This window comes from Piliocolobus tephrosceles, chromosome 3 (genome assembly GCF_002776525.5).
Source record: "Piliocolobus tephrosceles isolate RC106 chromosome 3, ASM277652v3, whole genome shotgun sequence".
Classification (NCBI taxonomy): domain Eukaryota; kingdom Metazoa; phylum Chordata; class Mammalia; order Primates; family Cercopithecidae; genus Piliocolobus; species Piliocolobus tephrosceles.
In genome coordinates this window covers 28158537-28182324 of record NC_045436.1, presented here as the reverse complement: position 1 = coordinate 28182324, position 23788 = coordinate 28158537, and the positions used below count along the sequence as shown (strand labels likewise).

Here is a 23788-nt window from a genome sequence, read left to right as displayed (position 1 = left end):
TAAGAAAATAAAATCTTCAGCAAAATTTTAAATAAAATAGTCTGCAAAAATTCAACAATGTATAATTGCAAATATAAGAACCATCATTAGGTGACTTGTTATTTGCACATTTAAAAGATATTGAGTACCTACTATGTGTCAGTACAGTGCAACCAGCATAACACAAAGTTGAATTGGTAAAGGTCCTTTGCACAGTTTGTAGTCCAGAGAAGAAAAGTGAGAACAGTAATAGTTTTATTCTGATGCAGCAAATACTCTAGTTTTTTGATGAAGAACTTAAAAGAAATAAGAGCAACTTCAGGCACAAGAGGCATTTGTTTACTTTTAAAGGACACACTGGATTTAGGTAGATAAAAATGACGAGCAGTTTTTCAACAGAGAGGGAGAGAAGAATGTATTCAAGAACAGTAGCTATGGCTGGGCACGGTGGCTCACGCCTGTAATCCCAGCACTTTGGTGGGCTAAGGAGGGCAGATCACCTGAGGCCAGGAGTTCAAGGCCAGCCTGGCCAATGTGGTGAAACTCTATCTCTACCAAAAATACAAAATTAGCTGGGTATGGTGGTGCATGCCTGTAATCCCAGCTACTCTGGAGGCTGAGGCAGGAGAATCGCTTGAACTCAGGAGGTGGAGGTTGCAGTGAGCCAAGGCCGCACCATTGCACTCCAGGCAGGGCAACAAGAATGAAACTCTGTCTCAAAAAAAAGAACAGCAGTAATAAAACAATGCAATCAGAGAACAGCTTGTGTTATGGAGAGCTTGTAGTAAAGTGTGAACATGGGAGAATAATAGGAAGAATTAATAGAGAAATAAGTTTTCTAGAATGAGCTAAAGATTTTATTTTTTTTCTCAGAAAGCTAGAAGAAGCCATTAAGGGATTTTAAAGGGAACGTGAAATGGTCACATGTAAAGTTTATGAAGACCTCTCTGGTTATAATACGAAGTGCAGGTTGAAAGAGAAGGAGCAGTCTCAATAGGCAAGGATCAAGTTTGAAGGTGAGAAATGACAGGCCTTAAACTAAGGCAGCTACAGTGGAAATAAGAGGACATAATGAATTTAAGATAAATGAAAGTTAATTTCACAAGGTTTTATGACAGATTAGATTTGAGGAATAAATGAGGATTAAAACTTAGCCAGACTTGGTTTTCTAGCTATGTCTACGTTAACTAAGAAACACTGCAAGTATATAGGTTTTAAGATAAAAATATTTCTAGTAATTTTGCATATTCAAATAAAAAAAATTTGAGACTCAAAAGGCAAATTGCAAGTAGAACTTAACTTTGGAATTTCTCAAGGTAAACATAGCAGTTGTAGCCATGAGCTTAGAAAGATAATGCAAAAAAAAAAAAATTAAAAACGCATGCTTTATATATTTAAAAATAAATATGAATACATATTTAGCCAAGATTCTTAAAGAAAGTCATGGTAAAATGATGTTTCTATATTAATATTCCTTATGAACATGTAAATAATATTTTTAAAAATAATTTTAGAAACTAAAAATTACCAGTTACACAACAAACTCCTTTGTAAATACTTCTGCCACTCACTTACACATGGACATTGTATTTTTATATATTGTTATCCCACCAATAAGTTCCAAAGTAATATGAATAAAGACCTTTAAAAATATGTTTTAAACTACTGATTTTGAGAATTGTTTGTGAAGTGAATTACAATATGCAGTACTCTAATAAATCAGCAGTAAAAAGTTATTTAGAAAGAATATTTATTTAAATCAGTGCACTGTTCAACAATACTTATGATTACATGCCATGTCTCTAATTTAATAATTACTATTGAACCTACATGACCTGTGTTAATTTTCTGTATTTAGGCAGAAAATTAATGCATGTTCCATGTTTTATATTTGTGAAAGAAATCCAACTTCCTCAGCTATGCCAATGCTCCCTGCTTTATTTGGCTTAGAAGCTTTTGAATCATAAATATTCTCTGATTCCACCTGGATTTTAAGAGCCACAATGTCCTTAGGCCTATATTAAAAATGAATCAGTGATAAAAATTATGTGGTGAATGATGTATTCTATTAAAAATATTAAATTTCAAAGTTTTTAGTTGAAGTGGAATAAGAAGTATATTATTTATAGTCTTGAGAAGAAAAAAGTCAATAGCTGTATTTTTAAATATCTAAGTCTGATGGTATCCTCTAATACCCACTATATTAAAAAATAACACTCTAGCTTTCTAAAGTGTTAAAAAACAGTTTTGCAGATTAAATTATTTTTATCAATGATATAAAATTTGGGTTCTGTTAGCAATGAATCGCCTAAAGAACAAAAACCCTTTATCATATATATACACATATATATACAAAATATATCACGTATAATAAATATTATATATAATACATAGCATGTATAATATATATCTCATATATTATATATATTTTTTCTAGTTTCTCTGTATAATATATATCTCATATATTACATATATTTTTGCATGTGTATACACTTTAACTTTATACTTTTAAGTAGAAAAGTTGTATTTTTTGTATCGCACTGCTTTAAATATTAAAAATTCAGTAGTTTAGTTAGAAGCCTCAACCATTAAAATCTCTGTCTCTGAAATCTAGATATGATTTGAGTATATTACGTATACTTTTGAAGTATAGTATATATTCTGAAACCTTTTTTATAAGATATAATATTCTCTATTAGGAATGTAATGACATTTAAAATCCAGACATATTATGAAAATTTTATTATATTTTGATATATTTTCTCCCATTGATAATTTTGCTAGCTATGCACTGCAGAAAATCTTTTTACAAACAAACAAAAAAATAATATGGCAAGCTGCCACACCTGCAATTGATTTCTGGTTGAATTAAAATTATAATTTCAATGGTATATTATCTGTCTGTGTTTTTCTTTTCAGCAGAATACTTTGCTTTAAACAGAGATCAACTGTATACACCATGAGTCACTCCACATAAATTTCAGAAAGAGAATTACCATACAAATGATCATCTTTTAATCAGGTTACTACTGTTTTTATTATTACTATTTTTATTTATTTTTGCAATTAAGTTGTATGAGTTATTTATTTTAATAGTAACCTTTTATTAGATATACAGTTTGCAAATATTTTCTCTACTTGCATACATTGCCTTTCCACCTAATTGTTTCCTTCGCTATGCAGATGTATTCCCACTTACCTATTTTTGCTTTTGTTGCCTGTGCTTTGGATGTCATATTCAAGAAATGACTGCCAAAACAAATGCCATGAGGAGTTTCTCTTATGTTTTCATTTAGGAATTTTACAGTGATAGGTCTTTATTTAAGTATTTGTTTCGAGTTGACTTTTGTATAAGGTGTAAAACTAAAGTCCAACATGATTCTTTTGCATGTGAATATCTAGTCCTCTCAACAAGATTTGTTGAAGAGATGATACTTTCTCCATTGTGTATTTTTAGCACCCTTCTAGAAGATCAATTGAACATCTATGCATAGACCCTGTATATTGCTCCCAATAGGTCAATATATCTGTCTTTATGCTGGTGCTATGCTGTTTTAAATACTGTAGCTTAGTAGTAAGTTTTTAAATAAGGAAATGAAATACTTTAGCTTTGTTTCTTCTTTTTCATTGTTACTTTGGCTATTCAGGGTATTTTGTGGTTCCATATAAATTTCAGGATTGTTGATTTCATTTCTGTAAAACAATGTCAAGATTTTGGTAATGATTAAACTGGTTCTGTACATTGCTTTGGATAATATGGATTAGTTTCCTTTTAGATAATTGATAGTGAATAGATTCACTCAAATCAGCAACTGATATATGTTGATTTGGTATCTTTCAACTTGACTGAATTCATTTGTTACCTCTAATGCATTGGGGGGATGCAGGTGCAGTTTTTAGGGTTTTCTACACATATGATCATGTCTTCTGAAAACTCACATATTTTAGCTTTTCTTTTATAATTTGGATGCCTTTTAATTCTTTTACTTGCCTAATTGATCTGGCTGAGACTTCCAGTACTATGTTGAATAGAAGTGTTGAGAGTTGCATTCTTGCCCTGTTCCTGCTCATAGAAAAATAGCTTTATTTTTCAATATCAAGTATGATGCTAGGGGAGGGATTTTTATATATGACTTCATTGAGTTAATTTCTTCTATACCTAGTTTGCTGAGAATTTTTATGGTGAAAGAGCATTGCATTCTGTCAAATGCCTTTTCTGTATGTCAACAGCAGCCACACACACACACACAAACAATTGAAAAGGAGTAAGAGAATTGAATAGACGTTTCTCTAAAAAAAGACATACCAATGTCCAACAGGTGTGTGAAAAAATGTTCAACATCACTAATCATCAGTGGAACCAAGTCCCAAGCGCAGTGCAATATCACTTCACATGTTAGAAGGGATATCTATCTATCTGTGTATCTATCTGTCTGTCTATCTATCTATCTATCTATCTATCTATCTATCTATCTATCATCTATCTCTATTGAAAACACTTGTTATCATGTGCATGTGTGTGTGTGTGCATGTATGTGTGTTTTCAAGGATATGCACACTGTTGGAAATGTAAAATTGTGCATCCACTATAGAAAACAGTATGGTGGTTCCACAAAAAATTAAAAGTGGAACTACAATATGATCCAATAATCCCACTTCCAGCATATCTAAAATAATTGAAATCATAATCTCAAAGAGATATCTACACACATGTTATTGTACCATTATTCACCATAGTCAACAAAGGAGATAGCATAAATGTCCATCAACAGATGAATGGAGATATATATATTATATATAATAAAATAATTCAGTCTTAAAAAAGAAGAGAATATCTTGCCATAATTGACAATATAGATGAACATGGAGGATATAATGCTGAGGGTAATCCGCCAGTTATAGAAAATAAATACTGCATGATTCCAGTTATAAGAGAAATCTAATAAAATCAAAGTCATGGAAACAGAGTAGAATGGTGGTTTCCAGGGTCTGAGGGAAGGGAAAATAGGGAGTTGTTCTTAATGGTTATAAAATTCCAGGATGCAAGATAAATAAGTTTTAGAGATCTACTATAAAACATCATGCTGATGATTGACATATTGTATTGTACACTTCAAAATGTGTTAACGATATGGGAGTGATGGGAAGGGAAAAGCATGGTCCCTGTAAATGATACCGAAAGTGGGAAAGGAAGCACTAGGTAGAGGAGGGTATGGTCCCTGGCTAGGGCTCCACTCCTGCAGACCTAGGTGAGTAGAGGCATTTTTGTTTTCCTGCCCAAATGTTGTATTTCCCAAAGCCACCTGGCCTGCTATGCCCCCATCTTGTGCCTATAAAAACCCCCTAGATCCCAGCAGGCAGAAACACAGGCAGCTGGACGTCGAGAGGAACACACTGACAGGTACCAGCACACTAGCAGCCACCGACTCGCAGAACGACAGGGAATTTGGCTGGGGCAATTGGAGGAGAGCCTAGGCTGCCAAATGACCCAACTCCAGGGGAAAACCATCTCCCTTCTGGCTCCCACATCTGCTGAGAGCTGTTTCTACTCAATAAAACCTTGCACTCATTCTCCAAGCCCATGTGTGATTCAATTCTTCCGGTACACCAAGGCAAGAACCTCAGGATACAGAAAGCTCTCTGTCCTTGCAGCAAGGTAATGGGTCTAATTGAGCTGGTTAACACAAGCCGCCTATAGACTGCAAAATAAAAGAGCAAAACTAAAAGAGCACCCTGTAACACATGCCTACTGGGGATTCAGCTGTAAGCATTCACCCCTAGACACTGCCAGGGGGTTGGAGCCCCACAGCCTGCCCATCTGTATGCTCCCCTAGAGGTTTGAGCAGCAGGGCATCAAGAAGTGAGCCACACAAAGGATATGAACAGATACTTCCCAAAAGAAGACATTCATACAGCTGACAGACACATGAAAATATGCTCATCATCACTCACCATCAGAGAAATGCAAATCAAAACCACAATGAGATACCATCTCACATCAGTTAGAACAGCAATCATTAAAAAGTCAGGAAACAACAGGTGCTGGAGAGGATGTGGAGAAATAGGAACACTGTTACACTGTTGGTGGGATTGTAAACTAGTTCAACCATTATGGAAAACAGTATGGCGATTCCTCAAGGATCTAGAACTAGAAATATCATTTGACCCAGCCATCCCATTACCGGGTATATACCCAAAGGATTATAAATCATGCTGCTATAAAGACACATGCACACGTATGTTTACTGCAGCACTATTCACAATAGCAAAGACTTGGAATCAACCCAAATATCCATCAGTGATAGACTGGATTAAGAAAATGTGGCATATATACACCATGGAATACTATGCAGCCATAAAAAAGGATGAGTTCATGTTCTTTGTAGGGACATGGATGCAGCTGGAAACCATCATTCTCGGCAAACTATCACAAGAACAGAAAACAAAACACCATGTGTTCTCACTCATAGGTGGGACTCGAACAAGGAGATCACTTGGACACAGGAAGGGGAACATCACACACCAAGGCCTATTGTGGGGAGGGGGGAGGGAGGAGGTTAGCATTAGGAGATGTACCTAATGTAAATGACAAGTTAATGGGTGCAGCACACCAACATGGCACATGTATACATATGTAACAAACCTGCACGTTGTGCACATGTACCCTAGAACTTAAAGTATAATAATAATAATAGTAAAAGAAAAGGAATTACTAAGTTAAAAAAAAAAGAAGTGAGCCACAGCCCCATCACATGCCCTCTGAAGGGGACAAAGGAACTTTTCCCATTTCATGAGAGGCCAGAAAGTATGTTAAGTGTTCTTATCTCAATTTTTAAAAAGGAAAGAAGAAGTGAATCGGAGAGAAAAACATCTCTTTAGCACTTCTTTCATGAATTTACTGATTCTCATGGTTCTAAAAATGGCACCTAGTACACAATAACTTTCTGTAAGACAGGAATAAATCCAAGATTTGTCAGGTCTAATGTTTACACAATTTGGGTTTGATCCTCTTTAAGAAAAATAATGCAAAACTTTGAATACAAAGTTGCTAGTGCCCATCCTGTGACATGTACAATCTATGCACCGAAGGGCCCTGAATTTAGCTTCTATTAGCAATACTAAAAAGCTCCCTGTCTTATGGTATTAGAGATATGACTTCTTGGAAAGTGAGGGTCTAAATTCACACATGCCACATCTTTTTCAGATACTAATTGGCTCCTGAGTGTGGAGATAACAGTACATTTTATGGACAAAAACTAAGAAGAACATGTTCTTCAGGCAGTGGTTCAGATCTTCTACAGCTTGTGGAAAATGTCAATAAGCACAGAGAAATCAAAAGGTGCAAGCTGATGAGTACAGGTAAAATATAGCTACTAGACTCAGATATGCAAATAACAAAATTTCTAATGCAAACTGTATTGATCTGTTAACAGTCAGCCCAAACAACTACACAACTGAACACCTGAAATAGATGTTCAGATGACTAGAGGCAAAAATTTGGTCTAATTCAAACTCTTAAAACCTATATAATGGGAAAGATAATTCAGGATCTTGTAACTTACATGCAGATCCAGCATTTCAATTTTAAATTAGTGTGCCTGCAAATTTCCTTTTCTCAAACTGTTTACGAAACTGATGTTTATACTTCTTTTTAAGACGGTTGAGGTTCTCATGAAACCTGTTGAATTTTTCTTCTTTGACAGCAGAAATAAACTCAAAATTTACAAAAAGAAATGCTTGGCATAAAAACACATCAATCTGAATGTCAATAAACAAATAAATAAAGCATAATTAAGAAAAGGCCTTTAAAAGTAAAACAAACAACAAACAAACTGAAGGCTGGTTCAGTTTACCAAAACTATAAAAATGATATGCAGAGTTGGTTAAATTTGAAATACAATGGATAATCATATCTAATCAGTTAAGAAAAACACAAAAAAGAACATTTTATACTCTCTTAGATGGCCTTATATAAAGTAGTAAACATTGCTTGTTGTCACCAAATAGTCATTCTTCTGTTCTTCCTTTGTAACAGAATGCTGAAGAGTGTACCTAGCTAAATGATTATATTTACTAACCTCTCTGCTATGATTTTTGTAATTATTGCATCCCAGAGATCTATAAATGGCTATGGGATATCCAGGAAGACTCTTTACAAGAGCAACAATAAGTTTCCTTTATCTTTCACCTGTTTTGTACTGCTATGGATGGAATACAGATTGATGGAATATAGTTTGATGGCTGGAGCTCCAGCAGTCTGCTTGAACCCTGAGATTACTTTGTGGATGGAAGTCATGATCTTGGAATGCTAGAGAAAAAGATAAATAATTGAGATCCAGGTGCTTTATGGAACAAAAATAATGAAAACTGTAGAGAGTATGTTTTATAAAATAGTGAAGTCTTAGAACTTTAACTTATTTTCCCCCAATCTATTCCACTCTGTGCTGGAAGCTAATAGTAACACAGATTAGATAGCTGGAGAGAAGACAATACTAAGAGGAACAATGAGAAAACAATAGAAATATACAAACATAATAGATAAAATTCACTATATCTTAACAATTCAAACAATTGATCCCAATGGTATAAGCCACATTATCATTTGTAGGAAAGTCGCTTAAAATACACAGTATTCAAATCATTGAGTTTCATGTAAATAAAGTGCCAGACTTATCAAATATAGCATTAGAAAATTCAATTAATGTTGAATTTCAGATCAACAAAAATGATTTTTGTAGAAGTGTATGATATAATACAAATATTTATAGTATATCTGAAATTCAAATTTACCTGGGAGTTCTGTATTTTGTCTAGCAACCCTACCTGTAAAGTGGTTGACTTATAATAATATAAATTACATAATGCTTTCTTCAAAGAAATAATATTTTAGGGAGCTTTACTTTTGGTATTGAACATGATCAACAATGCCATATTAAATAGAATAAATGACATACATTTCATTGAACACATGGTATACCACTGAATTTTATGACAACCTCCTTATCACAAATGAAGAAACTAAAGTTCAAATTTATTTTATAAATCCATTGTAGGCATGTAGCTAAGAAGTGGCAAAACTAAAATTGAAATATAGTTTAATATGACATAATTTGACTTATGTGTTGAATTTAGACTAGACTTTATATAAGCTACTGAACGGTGAGCAACTATAGATATTATAAATATAATGTAGTCAGTAATGTCTAAAATTTTTAGACCTGGTTTCTCTCAAGTAAAAACAAACAAAGCAAAACAAATTCTGCCATGCAACTCCTTCCTGACAACTTTCTTTGTCACGTTAACACATCCAAAACAGTTCCGCATTTCAACTTCTCTTTTTCTTTCACTCCTGACTGCCAATCCTGACAACCAATTCTATTTTATTTCCTCTCCAGGTTTCTCTGAATACTCTGTATTTGTCTCAGCTTGCTTAATTCAGTTTCCTTTACCAAAGGAACTCACAAACTGGGAACCAAATCAAAATAAGGCATTTAGCTTTTTCAGAAATGTGGGCATACAGAGGACACAGATACAGGCAGATTTATCCAGCTGAGTGAACATAATGGCAGATTTTCTAGAGCAGGGATTAATAAAAGATTGCTAATCAAGAGAAAAGATAGCATGATTCCTAAACCTTCCTTGAACTGAAAAAAAAAAAAAAAAAGAAAACGAAAGAAATTCTTCCATGTCTCCATTTCCAGTCGCTATTATAACTAGATGAAATGTGCTTCCAGCATTTCCTGTGAATTCCCAATCTTTCTTGGTAGTATATGTAACCTAATAGTAAATTCCTATTGTTGTAGGTAGGTTAAGGGTATATGTACTCCTTGAAACATATATAAGGAGGAAGAGAAGAAAGGGGAAGGGAGGGGAATAAAAGGAAAGAAAGAGAAGAGAAAATGCAGATGTCGTTTCATAGAAAACTTGCAATGTGCCTCATACGGTGTTAACAGATTTAAAGTGTTTTTTCTCATTAATTCTCACCAAAAAATATGAGTTAATGTTACTATTATCTTCATTTTACAGATGAGGGTGCTGAGGCACAGAGGGTTTAAATAATTTTCTTGAGATCACATCATTCCTATGTGACTGAAGATTAATTGGAATCCAAACAGTTTGAATCCACAGCCCATGTTGCAAACCAGTGTCATAATGGCTCCTGTAGTTTGGCGGTATGCTTTTATTCATTTGATGCAAAATATAAAACAGACAAAATGAAAACCTTCAAACATCAATTGAATATCAACTAGACCCACACATAATAGCACAGTATAGCAAATCTAGCTGTAACATATAAGGGTTAGAGTTATTTGGGATGTATTTTCCAAAGAGCACCAGAAAACTGGATTACCTAACTTGTACACAGTGGTTAAACTCCTGCTCTTGAGGCAATTGGGCTATGTAAAAATCCCAGCACCTGATATCACTTAGTTCAGCAGATCTTGGGTAAACAGTTAAGTATCTCTTTTATCATCAATTTTCGTGGTGATTCATGCCTGTAAACCCAGAGCTTTGAGAGGCCAAAGCAGGAGGATCACTTGAGGCTAGGATTTTGAGACCAGCCTGGGTAACCCAGAAACCCCATCTCTACAAAAAAATTTAAAAATAGCTAGGTGCGGTGGCTCACATCTGTAGTCCTGGCTACTTGGGAGGTTGAGGTGGGAGTTCAAGTCTACAGTGAGCTGTGATTCTACCACTGCACCCCAGCCTAGACAAGGAGCCAGACCATCTATAGGACAAACAAACAGACAAACAAACAAAAATTCACTCATGTAAATGAGCATAAGATTCCCTGCTTCATAGAGTTGTTGTTCTTAGGGCTAGTGAGATAATGAGGTAATATTAACCTATCTTATTAAAGAAATAAAATTATATGTGCAATGCATGAAAGGAGTACATGTATACACACGGGATTTCTTCTGCACTTAAGAATTAAATAAAAATATATTTTAATTAAATGTAGCAAATGTGAAAATGAGGGGATATAAAAATGAGGTGTAGTTACGTTTTTAAAACACATCTATATTATTTTAATTGTTTGCAATTAGAATATATTTATGTATTGTCTAGGTGACTATACATTTAATCCTACCTAATATACATATTCAAAAGTCAGAAAGGATATTGAAAATTGTCATTGCTTTCCTTTGACATGAAAGGCACTTATTAATTTAACTTTTTATAATTTAATGGGAATTAAATTCATTTTTGTAAAAATAGATAATGTACTTACAGGTTATATAAACTGACTCACATATGACCTTTTTGAAAGTCTTTCAACACATCAGAAATCCATATCGAACAATGAAAAACTCATCTTATGCAAATAGAATTATAGATATTTCTTAATGTAATTAAATCCCAAAATTAATTAGACAACATTTTTAGTGGCAAACAACAGAACCCATTCCAGGTAGTTTTAAGCAGGCAAGAAATTTAATAAAGACTACTAGGAAGCTTGTAGAACATTCAAGAGATCTGAGTGTCAGGCTTGGGGTCTAAAAAGCCAGCAAAGATGCCCAAGGCACATATTGAAATTGGCTTATTGGAGACCCCATTGTAGCTGAACACTGAAAAACTCCAGAGCTTTTGTCACTGTTGTCCTTCAAAATAGTGTCCTCTGTCACAGGAAGAATGGTGGGAAGAATAAATTTTGCAGAACACCTGCATTTTCCTGTTCCTATTCATGAAATGAAATGTTGTTCTTTGGTTCCGTGTTACAACCTTATTTACATATCTGCTCCCTAACTATAAGGAGGCCTAAACAAGTATGATTTTTGGTTTCCAACTTAGCCAGCAAAAATAATGGGGTAAGAATTGCCAAAACATTGAAGGGCTGTTCAAAAGGTGTTGGGTAACAAGGAAACACATCATATATCCACTAGACAGTGCCGAAAAATGAATAAATCAATATATATAATATGTATGTTGTTTATTTACATAGTAAAATCCTTATTAGCATATTTTAAGCATAAATAAGTATCAGATGAAAGACAGTTTAAGTGGTATTTTATATTTGTCACATTATACAGTTATATTGAAACATGCATCAAAATGTATTTTCATAATTTGACTTTTGAAACTATAGTACTTAAACAAAAACACCAGGAATATATTGGAAATTTGAATAAATATTCCTCTTTGAAAGATATCTTTGCACTCTGCTGTTTTAATTTTGAGAAGCTGATAGTGCTATGTACGCGATAGATTAGGAATGTTTGTTCAGCTTAACTAAATATGGCTCAAAATGAAACTGAAACTTTCTAAATATTGAAAACATTTTTAAAATTCTCAAAATGTATCTGTTCTATAAAGTTGATACAAAATAACTTTATCCAATAAATGCATTTTGTGAGAACTTATCTAATATTTATGTATATTTTAGAGACCTGACTTATCCAGTGATCATTTTTCCAAAAATTTTGAATTTCTGAAACAGAGTGAAGTATTAGGACGGGAACAAAATAATTTCTCAGATCCATGTACAAGAATGTGTCCACTTTTGCAAGTTGGTCAGAGAACATCAATCATAGCATATACTTTCAAATTATTCTTGAAATAATTTAAAAGAATTTATAATGATGGTTTTCAGATCACAGCACCCTCAAATACCCGGGGCCTATTAAAACAACAGTGGAAAGCTTAAGAGTATGGATGGCAGTAAAAAAAAGAAAAGATAAAGTGTAGAAATGACAACCCATAAAGCAAATCCACAATGATTCTCTCAAGGCCTTTTTCTCTCAAAGTATCTTAAATGCTCCTGAGAAATGTGCTCAATGTTCTTGGCATATTAGAGAATTAAGTATTATTCTCCAGATAGTCTTTGAGAAAAGTTTCCACATATATGCAAACTCAGAAAACTCTATCAAAATAAGAAATGATAAAAATTGAAGAAGCTCTGTGTTTTTGATGTATTCTAGGACATTAAACAAAAACATTAGGAAGATGTAACCAACAGGAGTTTGGGCTTCCATCTCAGGCCTGTGTTTTAGGGGTTCTTTATGAAGCAGCCAAGAATAAGAGGACAAGTGATGGCTTTATTGAATGAGGATAAAAAATATGAAAGAGAACATAAAACTTCAAAATCACTACAGCAAGGGATTGCCCCACCTCATTTCCACAGATACCCCATAAGCACACAATTTTTACTTTTCATCTTGTAGGATAATGTTCACTTTCTGATGCTCACTTTGAACAGAAGCATGGAAGGAACAGGTGATTGCCCTTGAGTTTGTTTCTGTTTTTGTTGCACTTTTGAAGCTATACTTTATTGAATTGAGTTTAAATTCCGAATTTCTAAAACTGAACCTGAGTAGAAAAACATGTTCTTTCATGCTAGGAAAATATATTTTTGCTTTGATTAATATTTCTCATTTCTAATACATTATGACATATTGAAAGCAAAAAGTGTCTTTATTGTCTTTTGATTTTTCACAAGCTATAGGCTGTTTCTCAACCATAAGAGCATCAAATAGCTATTATTGATAATTATAGATATTCTGACAGTCAAACCTTTGACCTGCAAACATTATTTTCAGAGATGATTAACCAAGAGTAGTAGAGAACAAAGGCTTCTGAGTGCCTTTTTTTTTTTCTTGACCTACTCATTTATTGAGAAACTACCCAACTCTTAATAATAATATAGATGATTTCATGGGAGTTGGTATAGTTCCTATTGCCTAGTGAACACATGACCCCAGATCGACCAATCAGAGAATTACATTCTTGTACTTATTGTAATTATTTCAGTGAAAGCCACGTGATGCCAGTCATACAAATCTGTGATCTTTCTAGAATGTGTTTCATAAGTATTAGAACATTATTAGTAAGTAACTACGTGAAGTATTAGTTTTTAAAATCCTTTCTTATTGAAAACTAATATATGCACATGTCAGAAATGCAAAAAGTGAAAAAGAATATCTATTAGAAGTAAGTCTAATTCTATCTTGATCTTATCCTTATCCTTAGAACCAACACCATGAATTATTTCATATAAATAGTTTTAGAAATTTTCTACAAATTAACAACATATATTTTTAGGTTCATAGAAGTATTCTGTAAGATAATAGGATATTTTAATATAAATACATATAAATATTATATTTTCATGTTAACACATATAAATCCCCCTCACTGATTTCTAATGGCTGTAGATTCCTATTACATACAAACAAATATACACTTAAACATACAATCACATTTCCTGTTGATGGAATCTTAATTTTTCCTTTTACAAAATTGTGAAGGTGAACAATTTCATACATATGTACTTGAACACACATATAGGTCCAAAGAACCTATAGTAAACCTCTCAGTCAGTAGATTAGATATAGCAATGTTCCAATAATTCTCTTTTACTCTACATCCAATTTTCATTAAGCTCCCCCAACATCACAAAGTCTAGCATATATCATATGAAATATATACATTATAAAGCAACTCTATTTATGTACTCACATTGATGTCTTCCAAATCTAAATTATTTAGAATAATATTGTTCCTTTTCCAGATAATGGGAGGTCTCAGGGTTCCTTGAATGGAACAGCTCAGAACAGCACTTTGTCCCACAGTTGCTGCAGTGATGCTTAGTTTCTGATCTTCCGGCAGACTCAACTGGATCACTTCTGTGAAGATAAAGTGTCAGTAATGTTGATGAACATGTAGTTTTGTAAGGTTAAGTAGTATAAAGCTACTGAATACTAGTAATTAAGGCTTCTAATTTGAATAAGAGGGAAAAAAGCTTGTGATGAAATGAGAAAAGAGAAAATTGTTTCCAATAAAAGGTCAGAATGACATTTCAATTTAATTGATTGACAAGCATCCTCATGAGGCACAGAACTATTAAGCATGAAATGAATATCAGAAGTAGAGTTATAATAAGCCTGGCAGATTGCACCCAAAAGAGAGATAAGTTATTTAACTGCCAAATCGACACGTAGTGTGTCATTGGCATTGAAATAAAAATGATGCTGTTTATTCACTGATAGATTTATATTGTAGGTTAGGTGAGATCATTGCTGGCTGGCTTCAGAGAACACTAGCACAGTAGACTGGCTAAAAGGCATCTTTATGCTGGGAAACATGTTGACTCTGAAGGCATAAGATTTGTTTGGGAAGTTGAAGAAGTAAAAATCTGAAGTCCACCGACCAAACAGCAATTAAGTAGAATTCTATCAGCTGTCTTTACCAGATCGCATTGGTATTGAATAGTTATTTCATGATTCTTAAAGTTAAATATCATATTTTAACTAATGAGTATACACATTTCTGCTGATAATTTCTGCCAATGTACACATTTCTGTCTATTGCTGGACAACATTATTTGAAATCTGGATCTGGCTTTCCTTTTTGGTTTTCAGATAATCCTTACCAACTAGGAGAATTATCAACTGTATCATTGTCAATTTTCATGAGAGACGACTAGGATAATGTCTATAAATTCTGCACCCATGTAAAAACAGCCCTTTTGTTTCCTGCTGACATTCACAGACACGAAGTTTTCTACATTATGATTTGAGTCTTGTAGTTTGACTTTGCTCACAGTCTTGACCATGTTAGAAATACCACAATTTCTGACTCAAATGTCGATGGAGAGGAGTGAAATAATTGTCCTTTGTCCCCTTGTTAAGGTTGTGATCTTTGTCCCTGGGGTTGAGTGAGGAAAGTGGTGCCCTAACTTGTAATAAATATGATCATGTGCAACGGCTGCATTCTTCTTGAGAAAGCCCCTCCCTCCCTCTCAGCATTCTACCACATTGTCTCTATTTCTTAATCCTGTCTTCCCCTTGAGATGCTAATCAAGTGACTGTTATAGAACATAAATATCCCATAAAGAGTTATTTGGTTTTTGGTGTCATCACAAATTGCAATGCCAAACATGACATATGTGTTTGGATTAAGGACCTGGATTAAACATATAATCCACCACCCCCTCAACACACACACACATGTTAAATGTTGAGTGATCTGGGGTGTTATCACCACTGGCTGACACCTCATTATCTGATAAAATGAAACATAAATATACTCACACTCCTATTCTGTTATATAGCATCTCATCTCTAAACCTAAAGTCACGCTTATTTAAGTTATCATTGTTTTGTGTTGTCAAAGTGAACAGGAATGCTCTTGAAATTGGAAAATTCTACTAGAGAAAGACTCGGCCTCAATTCATTATTTGGTTTGTTACATCACCCAAAATACAGACAGAAAATCAGACAGAAATGGGTAACAAACATCTTGTCCATTCCTTTGTGTGAGAGTCTAACCTTGAATCAGATTTATCCATATTACCATTTATTTCAATGCTTCCTGAGTAATAAGAACATAGAGAAGGCCAGGCATGGTGGCTCACACCTGTAATTTCAGCATCTTGGGAGGCAGAGGCGGGAGGATCACTTGAGGTGAGGAGTTGGAGCCTGGCCAACATGGTGAAACCCCGTCTCTACTAAAAATAGAAAAAAAAGCCAGGCATTGTGGCACAGGCCTCTAGTCCCAGCTACTCAGGAGGCTGAGGCAGGAGAACCTCTTGAACCCGGGAGGCAGAGGTTGCAATGAGCCAAGATCATGCCACTGAACTCCAGCCTGGGCGTCACAGTGAGAATCCGTCTCAAAACAGAAAAAAAAAAAAAAAAATGGGGATTATTTTCAGTCTGTTTTAGATTAATATATATTCTGTCATATACATACTCTGTTATACATCATATATGTGTACACATACACACACGCAGAAACATAAACACACACATACACTCATACAGAGACATATATATATACGTAAATAAGTTAAAAATTATTCAATTAATTCGAAACACTAAAAGTTGAAATCTGCAGACACAGTGTTTATGTCTTTGTTTAACGTTCACAAACTAACAGAAAGTGAGAACATTATAAAAGTAATGGCATCATGTAGAGTATCATGTAAGAATTATTAATAATTTCCCATTTACATTCCTGAATTTCAGCTTCTGGTTCCTCATTAAATTACAGAGGAGATAATGGGACATCTGGTTCTAAAAACAGCATGTGAACATTGGCTATTCTGCCATTTAGAAATACAATTGCTACTAAGTTACCCTGGAATCTCTTCACTAACCTTCCACATATGTTATTAAGTCCCAGGCCATTTGAATTAGTTGTGCTTTTTATAGTTAAATATTACAATGGTAATTAGATAATATAATCATCTTAGAATAAATGCTGAGATTTGGCATAACATTATGTGGGCAATCTTTCTAAAACGTATTTTTTTATAAGATGTGTAATTAGAATAAAGATTATTATTCACTAGGAATATTAACATGCATAGAAAAACTTACTTTTTAATTTTATGGCTACATTTTAAAATGACTTTACATATATTTCTTGGTAATACTTATTAAATAACTATATATTTGATAATTTCTTAGATTTGTTTTCTGCATATTTCATGCTGTATGTTTCACCTCTTCACTACTATGTTATATAGAAAAAATACACCAAGCCAATCATGTTCACTGGTTACATCTCAAAATCAAATGCCTTTTCCTGAAATAAATTTAGCAGTGCATTTTATTTTAGTTACAGAATTGTCATCCCCATCTTTACTTGTCTTGTGATAGTTACTAAGAAGCACAGATTAGCACAGATTTAATATTACAAGTTAAAAATGTTAAACATTTTTATTCTTAAATTATATCAAGAATGCTTTAATGTTGAGTGAAATGCTTATAAAATGCCAAAATTATAAGTTTTATTGATACATGATCATTATTTCTAGAAATGCACTACTATGTAAAACAATAACTATGAATCAAGCTGTAATCCAATTTAAAAATGATTTTTATATCTATTATTTTAAATTGTTTCTGAGTGTGTGTGTATGTTGGAGTGACTACAGTTGCTACTTTAAAAACAAGAATTTTGAAACAAAATATTGAAAACAATCTTTTATTAACTATAGTTAATCCATGTTTTCTTGGATATACATTAATAATGACTTGTTTCATTTTATAGCATTCTATATGCAAACAGCTTATGCTAGTTATGTACAGAAACTATCTTTGCAACAAATAGCACCAATCATTTTATATCCCTCTGTATTCTTTCTGCTCTAATGACCTCAACATGTATCATATGTGGAGAGTCACCTGGTGCCCTAGCAAAAGGTAAAAACATATAGGCTAAGTATAACATATGATACTGAGTGTTTTGACACACTTCAGCACTTCTTTCCTTTATAAACTTTGCCTCCTCTTGGAAGCCCTCTCAAGTATTTACGGCAAAATTTTAATGATTTTTTTTTTTTTTCTGATCTCACATTATGAGGACTATTACTACCTTTTTAAGCCAGCTTTTGTTTTTGATTACTTAGGGAAGTTAAGAGGCAGGTAAAATAGTTTCACACTGTGAATGCTTCTCTATGCTTTCTCATTTTTACTACTTGGCTTAGAGAAAAACTAAGAGCTTGCTTTAAAGGAATGAAATATTTGAAGTGCCTGCTAGAAGAATCTGAAGCCAAAGACACAAGTATAGTTTAGTACAACTTGCAGCATGATTAGTGGGTATTTATAAGGCACTGATTTCAATAGCAACTAGATCCTACCAGTAGTAATATAAATTTGGGTAAAAATATGTAATATTTTTTAAGTTTTATTTTAAGTTCAAGGATACATGTATGGGCTTGTTACATAGGTCAACGTGTGTCATGGGGATTTGTTGTACAGATTATTTCATTACTCAGGTATTAAGCCTAGTACTCATTAGTTATTTTCCTGATCCTCTCCTTCCTCCCACTATCCATGCTCTAATAGGCCTCAGTGTGTGTTGTTTTTATGTGTCCATGTGTTCTCATCATTTAGCTCCCACTTATAAGTGAGAATATGTGATATTTGGTTTTCTGTTCCTGCATTAATTTGCTAAGGATTATGGCCTCCAGCTCCATCAATGTCCTGGTAAAGAACATGGTCTTGTTCTTTTTTATGGCTTCATAGTATTCCATAGTGTTTATGTACCACATTTTCTTTATCCAGTGTATCATTAAAGGGGATTTAGGCTGATTCCATGTCTTTGCTATTATGAATAGTGCTGCAATGAACTTCAATTCGTGTGCATGTGTCTTTGTAACAGGATAATTAATATTGTTTTGGGTATATACCCAGTAATGGGATTGCTGGGTCAGTGGGAGTGTAAATTAGTTTAACCATCATGGAAGACAGTATGGCAATTCCTCAAATACCTAATAATATGTGATTTTAACACATATAGAAAAAGTGAAATATTATGAATATTTGTGAAACACTAGTTTAAAAAGGATGATTTTAGAAACTTTGGTTAAAGATATCTTTTAAAATCGTAAGAAGAGCAAACTTTTCATAACCAAGATTCTGCTCTTCTAAATATCAACATCTTTGAAGTCCCTAACTATAGACTTATGTTAAATATTTCATTAAATCTGTTTAAACACTAGACTCATAATCTTATTATCCCTCATCACGCCTATTATTCCTATTATAGGAATGAAGCCTAGAATAAATTTTGTCAGTAATATTTCCTAATAACGGGTACTTTACCTTTCTCTACTTCAGTAAATAAATTGCTAATTAAATGCATATAGTAATACAATATTAAGCCAGAAATAGATCAAAAAAAGAAAATCACTCAGAAAGTGTAAATGGAATAAATTAATTATTCTCATAATAAGATAAACACAATTACTTAATAACAAGGTTTTTAAGTAACAAGGAAATTCTGATGGCATATTTTGTCAGGAAATAGGTGACTTCAAAATAAATGGTAATGCTTACATAATTTAGACATGTCAAGATATTCACAAAGTTATTATGATGAAATGCTTAGAATCTTTGAGACAAAATATCTACTTATTAAATATTATATGCTTTTATTATAATTAGTCTTATAAAATTAAAACAAAACAAAATATAAAAGGTCTAGAAATTTTGTTTTGGTAACAATGGACTGGATAAATTGGACATTCACAGAAGAAGTGACACCACAGCAAACAAACATATAAACAGCATGAACTAAATACAAATAATTTATTCTTAAAAGCATTAGAGAAATATCAGGATAGTGAGGAACTGCCCAGTCTATGTTCTGAAGAGAACTGTAACTGAGAGATGAGATTACACCTGGAATTGCACATTCCGTTGAGGATTTTTTTCATTTTGAAGAGATAACAGCTATACTTAGATGTTATTATGTGGCTCATTGTTTTCCAGGCATATGGGATAGGGAAAATAATGGAGTGTGTCCATCTCTGTGCTAGGACTTTAAGATGCTACCGTCTACAACTGAATATATGGACTGCAGCACGCTGTTACCTAGATGTCTTAAACAAAATCTCTCTGGCATAAGTTAATATCATTGTATTCATCCAATACTTGCTATAAACAATTTTGTATTTACAATACCCAGAAAATTGTAAACCAGAATATGGCCCACCAAAAGAGAAGACAGCATGATGAGAAGGAGCAGAAACAACACGTAACAGTAAAAATAATCCAATAAGATTGTAAGATGTATTATGTTTATGAAAATAAAATTCCAGGTTAGAAATTTTGACCATAAAAAACAGAACTATAAACATTACAAGTTTGTGAAAAATCAACTAGAAATTATGAAAGTGAAAGCTATACTAACTGAAATTAATAATTAAATGTATGTACTTAAGGTCAGATTAGACACAGCAAAAAAGAGAAATAGTAAGCTAGAAAAGAGATTAAATGAAACTTTACAGAATAAAAAGCAAAAACCAGACAAGGTTAATGAAAACAGGGTTCTTTTGAATCCCAGAAAGAGAAAACAGAAAAAAAATGGAGAAGTAATATTTGAAGAAATAGCAGCTGACGGTTTTCCATAAATGTAAAAGACACCAATCAATAGATTGAAGAAGCACATCAAATTTCAAGCAAAGCAAACAAAAAACTAGACTAATTCACACTGAGTCAGTGTATTAGTTCATTTTCAGGCTGATGATAAAGACATACCAGAAACTGGGAAGAAAAAGAGGTTTAACTGGACTTACAGTTCCACGTGACTGGGAAGGCCTCAGAATCATGGCAGGAGATGAAAGGCACGAGTGGCATGCCTTACATGGCAGCGGCAAGTGAAAAATGAGGAAGAAGCAAAAGTGGAAACCCTTGATAAACCCATCAGATCTTGTGAGACTTATTCGCTATCAAGAGAATAGCACAGGAAAAACCAGCTCCCATGATTCAATTACCTTCCCCTGGGTCCCTCCTACAACATATGAGAATTCTGGGAGATACAATTCAAGATGAGATTTGGGCAGGGGTACAGCCAAATCATATCATTCCTCCCATGGGCCCTCCAAATCTCATGTCCTCGAATTTCAAAACCAATCATGCCTTCCCAACAGTCTTCCAAAGTCTTAACTAATTTCAGTATTAACCCAAAAGTCCACAGTCCAAGGTCTCATCTGACACAAGGCAAGTCCCTTTCTCCTATGAGCTTTTAAAATCAAAATAAGCTAGTTACTTCCTAGATACAATGTGGGTGCAGGTATTGGGTAAATGGAGCCATTCCAAAGGGGAGATATTGGCCAAAACCAAGGGGTTACATGGCCCATACAAGGCCAAAATCCAGTGAGGGGGAGCCGTCACATTTAAAGCTCCAAAATGATCTCCTTGACTCGAGGTCTCACTTCCAGGTCATGCTGATGCAAGAGGTGGGTTCCCATGGTCTTGGGCAGCTCAGCCCCTGTGACTTTACAGGGTACAGCCTCCCTCCCAGCTGCTTTCACAGGCTGGCACTGAATTTATGCGGTTCTTCCAGGTGCATGTTGCAAGCTGTCAGTGGAGCTACCATTCTGAGGTCTGGAGGACAGTGACTCTCTTCCTACAGCTCCACTAGGCAGTGGCCCAGTAGGGACTCTGTGGCGGGGCTCCAACCCCACATTTTCCTTCCACACTACTCTAGTAGAGGTTCTCCATTAGGGCCCTGCCCCTGCAGCAAACTTACACCTGGGCATCCAGGCATTCCCACACAGCCTTTAAAATTTAGGCAGAGGTTCCCCAATCCTAATTCTTGACTTCTGTGCACCTGCAGGCTCAACACCACATGGAAGCTGCCAAGGCTTGTGGCTTCCACTCTCCAAATCCACAGCCTAAACTGTACATTGGCCCCTTTCAGCCATGGCTGGAGCCGGTAAGACACAAGGCATCAAGTCCCTAGGCTTCTCACAGCACAGAGTCCCTGGGCCTGACCCAGGAAACCAATTGTTCCTCCTGGGTCTCTGGCCCTGTGATGGGAGGGGCTGCCATGAAGGTCTCTGAAATGGCCTGGAGACATTTTCCCAATTGTCTTCAGGAAAAACCTTATGCTCCTTGCTACTTATGCAGATTTCTGCAGCTGGCTTGAATTCTCCCCCAGAAAATGGGTTTTTCTTTTCTATCACATAGTCAGGCTGCAAATTTCCCAATTTTTATGCTCTGTTTTCCTTTTAAAATGGAATACTTTTAACAGCACCCAAGATACCTTTTGAATGTTTTGCTGCTTAGAAATTTCTTCTGCCAGATTTTCTAAATCATCTCTCCCAAGTTCAAAGTGTCACAAATCTCTAGGGCAGGGTAAAACTTCTGCCAGTCTCTTTGCTAAAACATAACAAGAGTCACCTTTTTTCCAGCTCCCAACAAGTTCCTCATCTCCATCTGAGACCACCTCAGCCTAGATGTTATTGTTCGTATCAACAACAGCAATTTTTGTCAAAGCCATTCAGTAAGTCTCTAGGAAGTTCCAAACTTTCTCACATTTTCCTGTCTTTTTCTGAGCCCTCCGAACTGTTCTAACCTCTGCCTGATACCCAGTGCCAGTCGCTTCCACATTTTCAGGTATCTTTTCAGCAATGCCCCATTCTACTGGTACCAATGTACCATATTAGTTTTCATGCTGCTGATAAAGACATAACTGAGACTGGGAATAAAAAGAAGTTTAATTGGACTTACAATTCCACATGTTGGGGAGGCCTCAAAATCATGGTGGGAGGTGAAAGGCACTTCTTACATGGGAGCACAAGAGAAAATGAGGAAGAACCCAAAGTGGAAACCCCTGACAAACCCATCAGATCTCCTGACACTCATTCACTATCACGAGAATAACATGGGAAAGCCCAGCCTCCACGATTCAATTACCTCCCCCTGGGTCTCTCCCACGGCACACGGGAATTCTGGGAGATACAATTAAAGTTGAGGTTTGGGTGCAGACACAGTCAAGCCATGTCAGTCAGTCACTTTCCAATGAAATTGAAGAAAATTAGGAATACTCAATTTACCAATGTAACAAACCTGCACATGTACCCCTGAACCTAAAGCAAAAGTTTTTTTTTTTGTTTGTTTTTTAAAAAGGATATCAAAGACAGAGAGAAATCTTAAAATTTTGCAAATTAAAAGATACAGCCTGCCTATATGGTAAGGAGAGTTAGACACATAACTGATTTCATAAGCAAAAGTAGAAACAAGAAAGCAGTAGGATGATATATTGGAAATTATGCAACAAAATAAAAACTGATCTTAGAATTTTGTAGAAATACATAAATATTATAATAAAATTAACATATTTACAAAAAATAGAAGAATGAACGTTCATGTCTAGTAAACGTGCCTTAAATTCTAAAAATGTTCTTCAGACAGAAGAAAACTGATTCCAGATGAACACTCACAGATGCGAGGAATTGAAAGCAAAAACACAAAATAAAATAAAAAAGAAGAAAGAAGAAGGAGAAGAAGAAGAAGAAGAAGAAGAAGAAGAAGAAGAAGAAGAAGAAGAAGAAGAAGAAGAAGAAGAAGAAGAA

The 23788-nt window shown here is 34.4% G+C and overlaps 1 protein-coding gene across 3 annotated transcripts in view; it reads right to left on the bottom strand.

The window, feature by feature from the left end:
• FSTL5 (follistatin like 5) overlaps nt 1-23788 on the bottom strand; it is a 1059117-nt gene that overhangs the window by 261117 nt on the left and 774212 nt on the right. For all 3 annotated transcript variants that reach the window (XM_031935303.1, XM_031935304.1, XM_031935305.1), the window contains exon 7: nt 14437-14603. In XM_031935303.1, coding sequence (XP_031791163.1) covers nt 14437-14603 — 167 coding nt within the window. The remainder of the gene's footprint in view (nt 1-14436; nt 14604-23788) is intronic.